Raw genomic sequence first — 15,432 nt, 5'->3', positions numbered from 1 at the left:
GCTGAAGCGAATATTTTTACTCAATATTTTCTCTGATCAATGTCCGATTAATTTTTACCCAATATCTGTTGCCAGTGATACCATTTCTCTAGGCACTACGAACTACGACCTTACGGCGAGTTCGTGCATGTGCATTGTATCTTACTTATATAAAATACTTTATATAGTTTATTAAATATATAAAGTTATGTACTAAAAAATATATAAAGTTTATATAGAGTTCATCTGAAGTTTCATCTTATAACAAATTTATGCTTAAGGCTCGATTGTCCCAGAATGACCGCCAAATATTTCGTGTGCTGTTAGAGCGGACTAAACTGAGTCGAAAAAATAATATATATAAATATATATATATCTATAATATATACATATCTTCTTATTCTTTCAACATTTACTACAAAGATTTTCGCAATGGCAAATACGTTGCAAACGTATTTGCCTAGATGTTTATTTTGATTTGGCGATACTACTTTTTTTTCAGTAAATTTAATATTTCTCAGTTTTTTTTCCACGCACGCATGCACGCACAAAAATCAAGCACAAGTGAATAATAATTAACAAGAAACACAAGAATTTAATTAGAGGATATATTTTTATTTACGAAGATTTTTATAAACTTATATCATCCTTCTGAGGAGCTCGTTGATTTTATCCTCTCGGTTTCCAAAGTCACCACCTTCTACATAATGATTGGTCTTCTTACGCCATCCACCATTTGGAGTATTAAGCTAGAAACAGAGAAATGACTTTTTATACAGATGTGTAACGTTTCCGAAAAAATATATGCTAAAGCAATCAAGATATAAAAAATTTGTTGTTGAACTAATGTAAGTGTTTGAGTTTGTCTTAGATTGATGATATTAACAGATATCATCCATCGGTAAGAAAAACTCGTATTGTTTTTCGACATAATAGGGAGTTTATAGCTTTAGATTGATCTATAACCATGCCTATGTCGTAAGTATGAAAAAAATATATCGATACAAAATATTGTACATAGTATCTCTTTTTTTTAAATTTTGAAGAGAGCATACCTTAAAGGGCCATAGGAAATTGCTGGCGTATTTGAACTTCGGACCAACAGTAAATATCTCATGGATTAAATCCTCGGTACAGATGATATTAGATCGACCTAAGGGCAAAATAAAATTTTCCTTTCGATAAATTATTTCCTAAGCGATGCAAATCGACTTACTTGTACATACTAATTATATATCGCTCATTTGTTAAGATATAACTCAAAAAACAAAGTTTTCTAGAGAAAATAAGTTAAAATATTTTGAATTATTAAACTTTTGTAATATGAATTTTGAAAAGTAATTTTAATGTTTAACTGATTATATAAAAGTACCTATTATTAAATGTTTTTTTTCTTTATATTCGTATTCTTTTTTATAACCAACTAAAAAGTAATTTTTGAGCTATACTATTGTGAGTAAGCAATAATACGTATGTATATAAATTATTATAGTTTTTGTATCAGTTTTTTTCACTTGACTATACAATGATTATATAGTCAAGTTAAGAAAAAATTGCTTTATTAATTTCTGACAAAATGGAAAGGAGAATTGTGGTTTCCAAGACCCCCATGGATTTGTCAAGACATCAATTGTCGAGAATACGCATGTTGGTCGCATCTCATTACTTTATTAGTAATCATTGATTGTTCATTTGAACTAATATTAGAAAATGCTTTACTAACCGAGTTTCTTCTCAATGATGGAATTGCTAGTGATCGGTATGCGTTGCCTGTTTATCTTGGCAAAGCCTCGTTTGTAGATCAATTCACGAACTGATTTCAAATTGGGATAACCCCATGTGATATACGGCTCGACAATACGTAACATATTGATTGTCGCTTTATTTAATTTCACAAAGACACCATTGTTGATCTGTTTTAGACGGAACAATTGCAATACCTTTCGTACTTTAGGAGCAACTTGGTTCACACTGAAAAAATTATAATCACATTACAATCATTAACTCAAAAATTTGATGTAATAATGTAATTGCATCAAATGTAATCACATTATTACATCAAATTTTTGTCACGTTACAATCACTATTAATTCAACAATCATTATTAACATTACATTAAGTACTAATTTAATGTAATGTTAATAATGATTGTACTAACTGATTGTAATGTTATTATTAAATCGAATCTTTAGAAAAGAAAAGACACAACTTATGTTAATAATAATAATATATTCATACACTTACCCTCGAATACGGATAACAAACGCGAGACGTGCTTCACCAGGAATATAATAATTTCCACGGTTTTTAGCTTGTCTCATTAATCGAATTTCATCCCTCTCTTTTCGCCTATATTCTTTCACATACTCCTCGGCTTTTCTGAAAATTTGCTTCCTCTTTTTATAGCGATCAGCACGTTGCTGTAACAAAATAAAAATCAGCTTGTCACATGGGTCTCAATTTCTTTTCTACATTAAAAAATACAGTTCTTATCGTGAAAAGATAATGTGTCCACAATGTTAGAAAAATCGCTTCAAAATCTCAGATGGAGAAAAAATTGAATAATTACATTGGTCAATAGTTCAAATAATATCTATTAATTCTTTTTTCAAGGTCTTGGAGCAATATCTAGCATTATAGACACAAGGCTTTAGAAAGGAATGAGCTACAAAATCGTCTACATAAAACAGAATTACCTTGATGGAGACCTGTAAACGCGCAGCTTTCACTACCTCACGGCGTTTTTTTCTCTTTAACACTGACTCCGGCACTGCCGGCAGTTTTTTTGTTAGAGGGACAGCTTCTTTCTTCCTGCATGGGACAAATATAATATTAGAAATACATGAAGGATTAGAGATAAATTGCTAGTCTGTTAAATGGCGGAGTAATCACTTAATGTGATTGTGGGAAAATGTCTCTGAAATCATTATAAAATTTATATTCATATAAATCCTCATATATACTGAAATCCACATGTAGTGAAGAAAATTAATTGTAATCAGATGAAATTATATGAAATCATATAATTTGTGGAACAATATTTCAACTAGTGGTTACCTCGTTAAATGGTACACATGTTTTGTTAATCACATAAACTCACTGGAGTTAAGTAATATTGATTGTAAGTATTTTTCAGCTTTCATACAAAATACAAATGTTTACATAGCAAAATGAGTTTACGATCAATGAAAAACAAACTCTTTTTTCGGGTGTGTGTAAATAATGACATTATCGCCTCGCGATGGGCAACTATGTGCTCGCAAACTTCCGGTTAATAATCCCGTTTGTCATTTGATTAAAGTAAAAATACTTATTCGCTAATACGCATGCAACATAAACAATTGCTAATACAACATTTGTGCATTCGCGAAATCATGTTGTCGGCTGATGCAGCCGGATTTTTTGAGCCATTAAAACTACTTACGCGTCAGCCATTCTTCCACGCGATAAAGGAAAATCTAACCTCTCTTCGCTTGACAAATCACGAACCATAAGATCAGGGAGAATCAACATGCGCTCGCAACCATGGTGGCAAACAGTGGTAGAAGACATAAAGTCACTAGATTTATTAAGACCACAAACTCACTACCATTTTGACGAAACGCGGCCAATTTCAAATTTAGGCATTTGTATATACTTTATTTGAGACACCGACGAGATACTAGGTCTGTTCGCATTGCATGAAATCCCCAAATATTTTTGCACTTAAAATGAGATAGATATATATTTGGCCTAGAAAAGAGAGAAAGCGAAGATGCCGAGTGCCAAAAGTGCAAGCAACGCGAACAAACCTACTATTAGGGCGCGTTCACGGAAAAGCAGAAAGCGGAAAAGCAGTGGCCAATCACAACTCGCTCTGGTAGTAAGTAATACAAAAAGCCGAAATTGTCGAATATCAGCGCGAGTTTTGATTGGCGAACGCGCTCTTAAAGACCGCCAATCCTGGACAAATTTTCGGCGGTATAAAAAGAGCCCCGAGGGCTCGGAGGTAATTGAAGAACGTTGACATTATCGACAATTGATATAAATTTGCTACTATTAACATGTTAAATATTTGGTTAATACATTATTAAATTCATGATTTTTTATTACATAAATGCTCCATAAATAAATATGCATACTTGTAAAGCTATAATATCGTATATATTGCCGAAAAATTACAATTTTTTCTCTGCAGTTATCATCTCTGTTGATAATCAAATGTTTGGCGATATCGCTGAAATCACAATTTTAAAGAAAAATCGAGTATTATTGAGTTTTAAATACATATACACCGATAAACACGCCTACTAAATTAATAAATTATAAAATTAATACAATAATATCAGTTTTTTTTACTCTTAATCATTTCAATATTAACAAGGACGCGAATTCTCGTAAAGCCTTGTGTTGCCACGATGATAAAACTTGATCCGAGTTCTCGGATCGTAAAATGTGTAGCCAATCAGCTTACAGTTTTTACGGAAAACCGGCAAGTTGATTGGCTACACATTTTTCGATCCGAAAACTCGGATCGAGTTCTAGCATCGTGGACACAAGGCTTAAGGATGTCGGTCTTTAATAGCATCTTGCCGGTGTTTGAGAAAATGAAGCCGTCAAGTATGTAAATAAATATTTTTTAATTATAATTAGTTTATTCATGGTAAAAAAAGTATGTTTGAATACTTAATTTATGTATTATTTAGTTTAATACAGGTTTATTTGTTGTAGAAGTTTAATGCATGAAAGTGCAAGAAGGGACATTTTGCAGTAAAATTTTTTCAAAGTACAATTTGAAAGATGATCTACCAACCACCATGCTTGAAATTGTGTACTATGTGCACTTCCGCCATATTGACAACATTTTTAAAATCAATTACGGTACTTTATAAATCTAGTGACTTTAAAGAAGACAAATAACCCCGCAAATACAGTAGTGTATTATCCCGGATCTATAATAGGGTTTTGACTCATATGAGTAATTTTTGATATTAAATGCATTATTATTCATTCAGTGCTACAAAAAAATGCATTATAAAATTTTGCTTTGAAAAACGCACTTCATGTGCTTTCACTTTGGAATCCAATTTTGGGGCTCACTAAGTGATATCGTAAATACGAGAGAGAGAGAGAGAGAGAGAGAGAGAGAGAGAGAGAGAGAGGGAGGGAGAGAGAAAAAAACTCGGAGAATGTTTGGGAAAATAAGAAGCAGCGGGTGTTAGAAACTCTTTATTGATTACGTCTGTATAAATATCTGGATTTTAATAATGGCAAAAGAGATTAATAATACAATAGTAACCATAATAATATCTCTGGTTGCGTAATCAAGATTAATAATAAGTAAAAAGAACATTGTATATAATGTTGATATAACGTCGTAACATTCCGTGAAAAATAGATCTAAAAGATATTTCTATATGTGTTTATATAAGAAACATTACAGAACAACTATTAAAAAAATATCCTCTATATAATATAAGGGCCATGGCACACAACAAACTTAAGTAGTAAAATCTAAGCAGTAAGCGAATTGGCCAATCACAGTAAAGTCCGTAAGGCTATACACCTACAGCACAAAATCGCACAAAAGTTACAGTAACACTGCTACAACATTGCAGAGATTTTGCGGCGATATTGCTGTAAATTCTGTGTTATATGAGTAACGTAAGCAGTAGTCAATCCAACATGCTGATTTCCTTACTGCTTACATCTTATTGCCTTAAGTTTTTTGTATGCCATAGCCCTAAATCGTTAAAACAATGCATTATTATATTCATAAAGATATCGCTATATTTTTTGTATACATATATGCAATATATATAACATATATATATATTCCTTTATATATATATATATTATATATATATAATTCGTCATTTTGCGCGATACATAATATGTTATATCATGGCACATTCGTCTAGAGATACAAAGATCCACACAAACCGATCACGATGCGCGTCATTTACGATCTCTTTAAAAACCCAACTAATTCTCGTGTAAATTCGAAAAAATTATTCACAAAATAACAGTTGCGCTTCTTCGTCGCTTTACAATTCACAGCGTAATATAGATACGGAATCAAAATCGGCTGACAGAATCAATTAAAATTAAAGAGATCGACCAGGTTGACTGATTCGACTGATTTGTTATTAAAATCACGATTTGCGCGAACCTCGAGGCACAAAGGGTCGCAATAGATGATCTCTCTCAAAGATACATAACGGTGAAACGTAGCACGCGCGCATCGCTTTGGAAGAGCAACGTTGGCCGTTCGTTCGGCCGACACATTCGTTCACACACATTCCGTTAAACACATTAGTAAAGCATTCGATTTTTGGTAATATTAAAGACTCCTTAAGATTGTACTACGAGCATATTAAAAGGGGAGGAAGCGGCAGCTCGTTGGCAGCTCTCTCGTAGGCACTTCTCTCGTTAGATCATATTAAACCCATATCAGACTGCTCATTGAAGATTGAGGATTATCAACTAAAGTTTAGAACTCGACCAATCAGATAAATTAAATTTTAATCCAATTGGTTCTGATCTGTTGAATTCTAATCTCCAATTAGTAATTTTCAATCTCTAATGTGTATTTGATATGATCTTTAGTCCAGACTATATTTATTGGAGATTGAAGATTACATACTAAAGATTAGAACAAATTTAATTTTAATCCATTTTGTTCTGATTTGTTGACTTTTAATTTCCAATTTGCAATCTTCAATATTTAACGTGTAATCTGATATATAATAGGCTTCAGTCTGTCGATGACGTGAAGCGGGGGTTCCCTCAATTTTCATATATGTATTAAAAAAATATTCATGTAGTAACTTATCTATTCGCGAGTGATAAGGAACATGACACATAAAAAACGTAAGCAGTAATAAGCAATAAACGAAATTGGCCACTCTGGTGAAAAAAATTCTTATATTATCTCATATTTTTAAGAATTTTTCGTATTTTGAATTTATGAGTGTCCGAAAAAGTTTAAAAAAAATATCTTCTCTATATATTTTATAAATTTTTTTTTGAAATTGTGAAATGAGAAATTTTAGAATATACATGTCAAAATTCATATATCTATATCTAAAAAGAATATAAACTTTTTGAGTATTTTTATATTGTTCCAATATGTATAAAATATTGAGAAATTTTTTTTAAATTATAAGATTATACAGAAATTCTGTAAATTATAAAATTCTAGAAATTCTAGAAATTATAAAAAAATTATATGAAGAAAATTATCTAAGAATATTTTTCACCAGAGCAGTTAAAAATTGTTGGAAATTGTATAAACTCTCGACTGTAATTGGTTTATTTATCGCTTAAGTTTTACTGTTTACATTTTCTAGTATCACTGGCTTAATTGTACTAAATCGATCACTCGCGAAAGCCTTAGCTGGGCTCGGAAATATAAGCCGATATTTGTAAGTTCAATTAATAAATTCAATTTGAAAACGAGCTACCGCCTACAGTTTAACCATACGTAGAACCGCGCTAGAAGAAAAGTATCAAGATAAAGAATCAGTATTTTTGGCGAGTCTAGAAGAACCTCAGAATAAATAGAGACGTAATAAAACGCCAGAAAGGGAGAGTTAATCGAGAAAACAGAAAGTGTTAATAGCAGTGGCGCGTCGCCGGGCCTATCTCGACACCATGCGACATCGGAAAAATTAATAAAATTAAATGATATGTTGCTTCTCTTGTTAATCCAGTGGTTCTTAACCGTAAAATGAGTAAACATAAAATTAATTCTATATTGAATCAAGCACATAATTATCTTCTATTATCCTCGAATAAATGTATAAGCGAAGAAGAAAAAGAAACAGAAAACTTATCATGCCAATACGAAAGTGAATCAGTATTTCCTATATTTGACATATTATATCAACTCGCGTCTCGTAAGATCCAATTATATGGCTATTGAAAAACGATCCATGGCTCGTGGCCGCGAAACATCCACGTTAAATACGTTTGTAAGGCTATTGATCGAAAGCACATGTATTACATGTATCTAAGGACACTTTCTATCGTTTCGCTAATAAATAACTCTGCTGCGTTCTTCTTCGTTTCGAAGCTTCCTCCGTTTTGCTCCTTCCGTTTTGAAAATGCGATAAATTTAAATGCAGGCTCGTAATAAGAAACAAAGATTCTCGACTAAATTGGCGAGGTCCTTGTTAAAGCTCGTCTTTGTCGTTCTCCGTCAAAAACCGTCACTGCATTATTCTCATTTCAATCTCTTGATTTAAAAGCTCGTTAATCTCTCTCAATGATGAGAAAATTATTTATTGTATTAAAATAATTTTATCTGTATTTTAACGGTTTTTATATTGCATTTGTTAGGCTCGAATTTAGGCAGATTATTTTTCTTAAGATTATTTCTGGACAAAATTACCGCTTCTAATTACGTACAGAGGGCTTCGCTTATTTTCGCTTTTCACTGCTTATCTTCGTAACGGAAAGTCTTCGTATTGGACTCCTGTCGACTCGACATCGTCATGGTGACGGTCTTCTTCTCCGTGACTTTGTGCATCGACTGCTTCATCGTACGCTCCTCGACGTTATCGTTGCCTTTGAACGTCGACAGCTCGTTGCCAGATGTATATTGCTTGGTCTCCTCGGTAGTCTCATAGTTGGAGCTACTGGTACTCTTGCCAGGCGTGGACGAAAACACCTTCGTTGTGATGGTCTCAATTTTGTGACCGGGAATGGTCTTACTCTCAACATTCTTGAATGTCTGATGTTGTGGGACACCGCTGCTAAATCGTTGAGTGTCCACTTGCTTCTCGGAACGGAACGTACTCATCGGACTGATGCCTGAAAATCGATCAGTCGGATACTTCAGTTGATCTTGTGGGGACTTTCGGTCCTCGGCGGTCTGTTCCTGAACGGTTTTGGGGGTCGGGGATTTCGTCGCATACGAGATGTGTTGGGGCGGCGGATACGAAGCGATTCCGTCCGTGTGTTTTCTATCCGTAATGTAACTCTCCTGATTAATTCTTCGCTCAATCGAACTATACTGGCCGGGTGAATTGTCCGTTATAATCTTCCTCTCGGTGACGATGTACGGACTTCTGTCCTGATAACTATCGACAACGTATTTTCTGTCCAGGGATCCGTAATGATCGACGGTAGACCGGTACTGACTGTCCTTCATCTTTCTCTCGAGGGTGTTCTGCGTCGAATGTACCTTCTCGGGACTCACCAGATTCTGCTGATCGGCAAATTGATGACTAATGTGCTGCGTGGTGGACTGCAACTGGTCCAGAGTATGATTCATCGTCTGAATGGGAGAAGTCTGTGGTTCGTACGCCCTCGTTTCGTACCGAGTGGTGTAACTTTGATAGCCGCTCTGATCACCCGTTATGTCACCATCTCCATCAGCTAAATCCGGTCGATTTTTGTATTTGGCTAGACGAATGGCGGTCAGCCTGCCTCGGGCTTCCTCCAACTCGCGCTCAATTCGCAAAACCTCCGAGCGTGCGTCGATTTCCTGCGCGATACCACCCACCATACGGCGGTTTAGGACTAATGACCTGTCCTCTTCTTGCTGGATAGCCTGTTGCGCAGCGCGTACGAGATTATCGGTAGCACGTTTTACGGCGTTACCAGCCGCTTGCAGACGTTTCGTGCTCTCGCTGTCAGGGTCGGCCTTGACCTTGCAAGCGACCAACAGTTGCGCCGTGCTGCTGGCAACCTGCTTAGCGCTGGAAATCAACTTCTCCTCGGAGCTTACTCCTTGAACGAGAGCGTTCGCGGATTCCACGAGGCTGTGAGTAGCGGCTGCGACCATTCGAGCGGCCGAAATCAGACCTTCGGACCATTGTCCGTCATCAGAACTGGTCAGTGGCGTACGTGATACCTTGCCGGTCGCGATGAGTTCTCGTTGAGCGGCACTGGCGGCCTTTATCAATGCCGAAGTGGCGGCGGCAATTGATTTAGCGGCTTCCAGAATCATTTCATCGAAATTCATATCTTCATTAGCTTCCTGTTAAACGAAAAAATATTTATTACGAAATAAAGTAAAAAATAATTTTGCTAACAAATGAGAACAAAATCATGCAGTTTTATACAAAATAATTTTTACAAATTAAGATAACCCATTGATTTCACAATTCTTTTTTTCTATACAAAAGATAAAAAGTCTTTCGATTTACTTAAAAAATTCTAATAAGTGACTCCATTTATGCAACAAAAATTGATAGGAAAGCGTTAAATCTTTTATACCAACATAATACATATTGTATACAAATATCCACTATCCTCTTAATACTTATCCATTGGACGTTGATTTCTCCAGTCGCCGTAATAATATGTTCGATTCTCGGTCGATCATTCACAACGACCAAGAAAATCAAACATATCTCGCGGAGACTAGAACGACTCGTGCTATTGACGTATACCGTACGTGTCACTTCGCAAATTACTCCAAAAATATTATGGAAACTCACCTGGATGCTTCTCCTCGGTCTCAGACTGGCCAATTTCTTGGCGGCTGCGTCGATACTGGCAGCTGCCCCGAGTAATTCGTTCTCCGCGATCACCGTAGGATCGTCAGGGTCGACCCAATCATTGCCTTTCAACAGCTCCGCCACCGCCACCAATTCCGTTACGCTCTGTGCGATCTTGCGCGAGATCGTCGGCAAGGTGTGCTTGTCACCCGATCTCGACGATATCTGCAGAATCGCTTGAAGCAGTTCCCGATAATTGATGGCGACATCGTGTCCTGCCTGAAGGGTACGTTCACACAGCTCGGTGGTCTCGGCGCAATTGTGGGCCGCGCTCTTACAGATGCTCAGCATATCGCTGATAGACTTCCTACCCATATTGGCGGCAGCAATTATATCGTCCTGCTTGCAACTGTTGCCAGCGGCGACCGCCTTCGCCGTTGATATGGTGATGCTCTTCGTGCAACGCACGAGATCCTCCGGTGTCACGTTGCTCCTCTGTGTCTCTGAGCTGCTGAGCGCTCGGATCTCCTGAGCTATAGCTTCGATTGTGGACTCTAATGCTCTGGTACCACGCGTATGTTCATCCTCCACGGCCTTCACTGTTTTCAGCAATGACGTTACATTGGTCACCATTACCTATAGACGAAAATTGAATGTAATTTCAGTACGAATCCGTTCGGCTAGCGTTTTTACGTTTGTAATATTAACATCTGCGAGAGAGGGGAGAAAGGGGGAGGGAGGGAGGGGGGAGGCATAACATATAGTTAGTAAAAATACAGTATAAATTAAGATTTTAGTGGTGATCTTAAACTAATGAGTAAATACGCTAAAATAATTGTTGTATAATATAAATACTATTGCAACATATTAATATTCGCGTAATTAGTTAACGTGTAAAGCACATGTCCATGGTTACATGAGCCTTGAGTTACATGAGGTCAAACGATCTTCTAATAACGAAACAATAAACAGAATTATGTAGAAGCGTTAATTATAAAAGCCTGTCAACGGTTTACACAAAACGCTATGAATGAAATGTACGTACCCAACGATGATTCGCTCTACATTTCGGATATAAACTGAATGATAAGAGTTGATAACATCGGAAAAATGAATAACTCATTAACGCAAAGGAAGTAATACATTTCGGCAAAATAATTTTACATGCCATTTTTAGGAAGTGCAAAAAAATTATCATATTACAAATTATTAGAAGTTGATATATTACCAACTTCTTTAATTAAGTATTAATGCAAGAAGCGACATGTTTCGCTGATACCTTACATAATTTAGCAACTACATCTACGTAGAAGTATTGTGTACATAATGTGGCTACATTTCGTATTTATCTTGTACAAGACCGCGATAGAAAACGCAACGGCGAGGGAACGAAAATCTGGCTACATGAACAATAATAAGTCAGATGTCCGTTGAGCCGGTTGAGAGCTTTCGGAAGTGGATAGCAGACGAATTAGTTCCTCCTCTTGATCTGACACGAACCATTCTGATTCCGAGCCGCCGACGTCGCTCAGATGCACGAACTGCTGCTGCAGCTGCTGTTCTAAGACCTATCCCGAACCGGGCCAGACCAAAATCGTCAATAAGACTTTCGCATTAAAGTCCACCATTCGCATCGTCGAAACATTCAAGATATACAAACAATTGCACTACTGTCGCCACTATTACCGCGGAACTCGATCGCATCGAGAAAGGTGAGAAGAAGCGTTCAACAGGCGGAGTCATTAAACAAACAACATAATCCTCTACAGAATGCTGTTCGCCAGATATAAAAACAACACCTGTTGCTCATATCACACACATGATACAGATATGAAGCTGAATGTGGAAAACAACGGTTCAAGGTGGACTTTAATAGCGTCGGTCATGCTTTGATCTGGATACCCTCGTCCTGTATCTAACGACCTCGCACGGTTCGAGAGCGGCGATGAACGCTATCAATTCTGCGTAGACACTACGCGAGATTTTAGTAGAACGAGAACGAAATCAGTTAGAGGCAATTCAGACGAGGACGCTCATCAATGTTAAAGTCAATTAAAGTCCACCCCAAAAAATGTCTCTAAGAAAGATAAACATTCTTCATGGTTACGTTTGAAACAAGGTTATTAAAATTCGACGAATTAATAGATTAGACAAACGTTAGATTTGTCGTTAGTCTTCACAGAGATTCTGTACACCCAGAGAAAAATATAATGGTAACAACTAAATACATAACTATATTAGTTTTATACTATGTAGAATTAATATCTCTTTCTCTTTCTCGCTCTCTCTCTTTTAAGAAATTCCTGTGATTGGAGACTGTGGTTTCTATACTTTTATTTAGGAATGTATGAATTATCACCATCGATTAGTAGCTATCCTCATCGCGGTGTAGATATTTTCCTTCAGTTGGTCTGTTCATCTGATTAGGCCTCTTTTCTTTTGTCCATTATGTTGTCAACGATAGCCAATTTTTCGAGACTATCGTTTCGATATCTGGTTATGTGACCAAAATATGATAATATGCGTTGGTGACATACAGTGGATCGATCTTTTTCTCCAAGCTTTAAAAGAATGAACACACTGATGCGTTCTGGCAGTCCATGATATCCACAGCATTCATCTCGAATATTACATTTTGAACTATCCATCCTCTGTTTCTCTCTTGTTTGGATAGTTCAAGTCTCCACTCTGTAGAAATAATATGAGAAAGACAGAATTTGGATAAGACGGATTTTTGTCTTCCTCATGATCCTCACGATCTCTGGTGTTAACAAGTCATCGCATCTTTGACACCATGGCAATTAATATCAGAAAAGCGCTTCCATCTTTGCATATAAATGACCTCATTAAGTTGGTCATAATGTTGTCTATGCCTTGATTGATGTTGGCATTCAAGAGTTTGTCAGCTTAATCTATTACCATGAGTTTAATTTTATTCTTTAACAATGAGCTTTATTTCCTTGCACTCGAGTCTTCGCATTAGTTTCTTTACATCGTTTACGAATGTTGTGAGTAACACAGTGTTGTTGGCGTATCATAGGTTGATTATTCTCTTTCCACGAACGCTGTATGTACAATTAATGTACGTAGTTGAATAAATTTTGTAGTTGCAATAACACAACATATGCATTAAAATAGGTTATTCAATTATATTAATTCTACATATAAAACTTGTATAGTTGTTACACTTGTTATTGCTATGTCTTTTTCTCTGAGTGTAAGATTTATAACTTCACCTTATGTAAATCTCTTCATGAAAGATATATAAGTTACGTTGTAGATTCTAATTAAAGTCTTAAAAAAAATTAATGTCTAAAACGACATTATTAGAATTCGGCAAATAAATTATAATTATGGAAACTTTCTCGTTACAATTTTATTAGGATATTTATTATATTATTTTAATCCGCGAAGGACATTTCGTTGTCAAATTAGTGCATTATAGCGAATTAATTATTTAGATACGGTACTCCATGTCATTTATAGAGATTAAATATTTACTTCCGTATTTCGTTATAAACAACAGGTTTCTTTCGAATAAGCGTATTCAATTGGATTAATGCTAGGCAACAACAGAAGCGCGAGATAGGTTTCTAGCATTGTCGTTGTTAGAACGATCATAATTAAATGCTCATAAAAACAAAAGCGACAGAGATTTCAGACAAACGAATTACCTTGGCGGAATCTTTCAGATGTGCCATACTGGGATCATTGATGGGTTTGCCACTGGCGGCTTTGGTGGCGTGTATGAGATCACCAAGTGCAGATGCAACGTCCTTCACGGCATTGATCAACATTACTTGGGCCTCTGGATTCTGACTGCCTAAACTGGCTGCACCGTATTTGACGACCTCGGCAAGCTGAACGATCGTCGATACTGCGTTCTGTGCTGCGACAGCCAATTGTTCCTGCGAGGACGCTGCTCCGGCCACCAACGTCTTCGTGTCTTCTACCAGGGCCTTTGCAGTTTGTAATATATTCTCGCGATGATCGGCGAACGTGTCACCTTCGTTCTCAGCGTGCAGCGTACCAGCGGTGGCGAACATGATGGTGGTGTCAAGATCGCCAATAATGCCGGAAACTGTGCTAGCAGCATTGATGCACGCCTGAGTGCCGCGCGAGCCCGCCTGTAATGCAGCTAATACCTGCGATACCTTCTCGGTTACGATTTTACTATGCTCCGCGACCTCTCGTTGGGCGTACGCGTCACCGGGTGACATCTGACATGTGCCGGCGGCGCGAACGATGTCCGCGCAAGCCCGACCGAGTTCCTGAACGCCGGTACGAAGTCTGGCGGATACATCAGCATTGGAGGCAGCCGCGGATGCTCCGGAGGTGTCGCGAGCGAGTTGAGTGTACTTGTGCGATATATCGACCGCTAGGGGTCCCAATCTGGCTACGTCAGTGCTTGATTTGGTAGACTGAAATTAAAAAGTAAGTAATTTAATATATTTTATGATTGAGTCTTTAGATTGATTAGATATTAATGCATATTATACAATCCTAGCCAATAAAGCATAAATTCCCGTAAACTAATATTTATTTTTTAATACATATATATTTATTATGTATATTATTATTAATTACTATAAATATTATTATTAATGTATCTTTTTTTATTATATACATTATAATTAACTACTATAGGCCAAAATTTTTTTATAGATTTTCAATACATTAAGATTTTCTTAAAATGATTAATGCCAATCAAATTATTAAATTTCTAAGCAATTTAATTTGTGATATTACTAAGATAGTTCAATTGCGTTTATAAGTCCGAAAAATTATTTCGACGTGTAATTCGAAGAAACTACAAACGTGGTATATAAATTCATGAAATTATTTAAAGTACTCAAGATCCAGCTGTGACCGGTACAGGCATTGCTTCTCATTTATTATAAATTAAATATTTTCCATCCGTTAGAGTGAGCAACAAATTCAGATAATAGGGAGTTTTTGCAATAACATGAATTCAGATATGGTGAACGCTAAAGTCACGCTATCCTTTTTTTAATTAGTTGTT

The 15,432-nt window shown here is 36.3% G+C and overlaps 2 protein-coding genes across 7 annotated transcripts in view; both read right to left on the bottom strand.

The window, feature by feature from the left end:
- Positions 1–583: 583 nt before the first annotated feature.
- Positions 584–3,492, bottom strand: RpL7 (ribosomal protein L7). The gene is made up of 6 exons (XM_018458993.1): positions 3,404–3,492; positions 2,676–2,790; positions 2,224–2,399; positions 1,703–1,950; positions 1,035–1,132; positions 584–728 (listed from the first exon to the last, which is right to left on the bottom strand). The coding sequence occupies exons 1-6, from the start codon at positions 3,490–3,492 to the stop codon at positions 618–620; spliced, it is 837 nt and encodes a 278-aa protein (XP_018314495.1). The 3' UTR covers positions 584–617.
- A 3,731-nt stretch (positions 3,493–7,223) lies between these two features.
- rhea (Talin_middle and talin-RS domain-containing protein rhea) overlaps positions 7,224–15,432 on the bottom strand; it is a 59,983-nt gene continuing 51,774 nt past the window's right edge. For 4 of the 6 annotated variants that reach the window (XM_018458986.1, XM_018458985.1, XM_018458987.1 and 1 more), the window contains 3 exons: positions 14,084–14,830; positions 10,410–11,045; positions 7,224–9,946 (listed from right to left, as the gene is read on the bottom strand). In XM_018458986.1, coding sequence (XP_018314488.1) covers positions 8,396–9,946; positions 10,410–11,045; positions 14,084–14,830 — 2,934 coding nt within the window. In that variant the 3' untranslated portion in view covers positions 7,224–8,395. Of the gene's footprint in view, positions 9,947–10,409; positions 11,047–11,636; positions 11,978–14,083; positions 14,831–15,432 lie in introns of those variants that run through there. The other 2 variants (XM_018458990.1, XM_018458989.1) reach the window with 2 other exon arrangements.

Source organism: Mycetomoellerius zeteki, unplaced genomic scaffold, assembly GCF_001594055.1.
Source record: "Mycetomoellerius zeteki isolate Tzet28-1 unplaced genomic scaffold, Tzet1.0 scaffold79, whole genome shotgun sequence".
Lineage (NCBI taxonomy): Eukaryota > Metazoa > Arthropoda > Insecta > Hymenoptera > Formicidae > Mycetomoellerius > Mycetomoellerius zeteki.
This window is presented reverse-complemented; position numbering and strand designations above follow the sequence as displayed.

Coding starts and splice junctions, on each gene's coding strand:
- RpL7 (XM_018458993.1), bottom strand. CDS start 3,492: ATGTTGATTCTCCCTGATCTTATGGTTCGTGATTTGTCAAGCGAAGAG. Junction 2,400..2,675: donor GTTTACAGGTCTCCATCAAG/GTAATTCTGTTT, acceptor ATTTTGTTACAG/CAACGTGCTGATCGCTATAA. Junction 1,133..1,702: donor CATCATTGAGAAGAAACTCG/GTTAGTAAAGCA, acceptor TTTTGCCCTTAG/GTCGATCTAATATCATCTGT.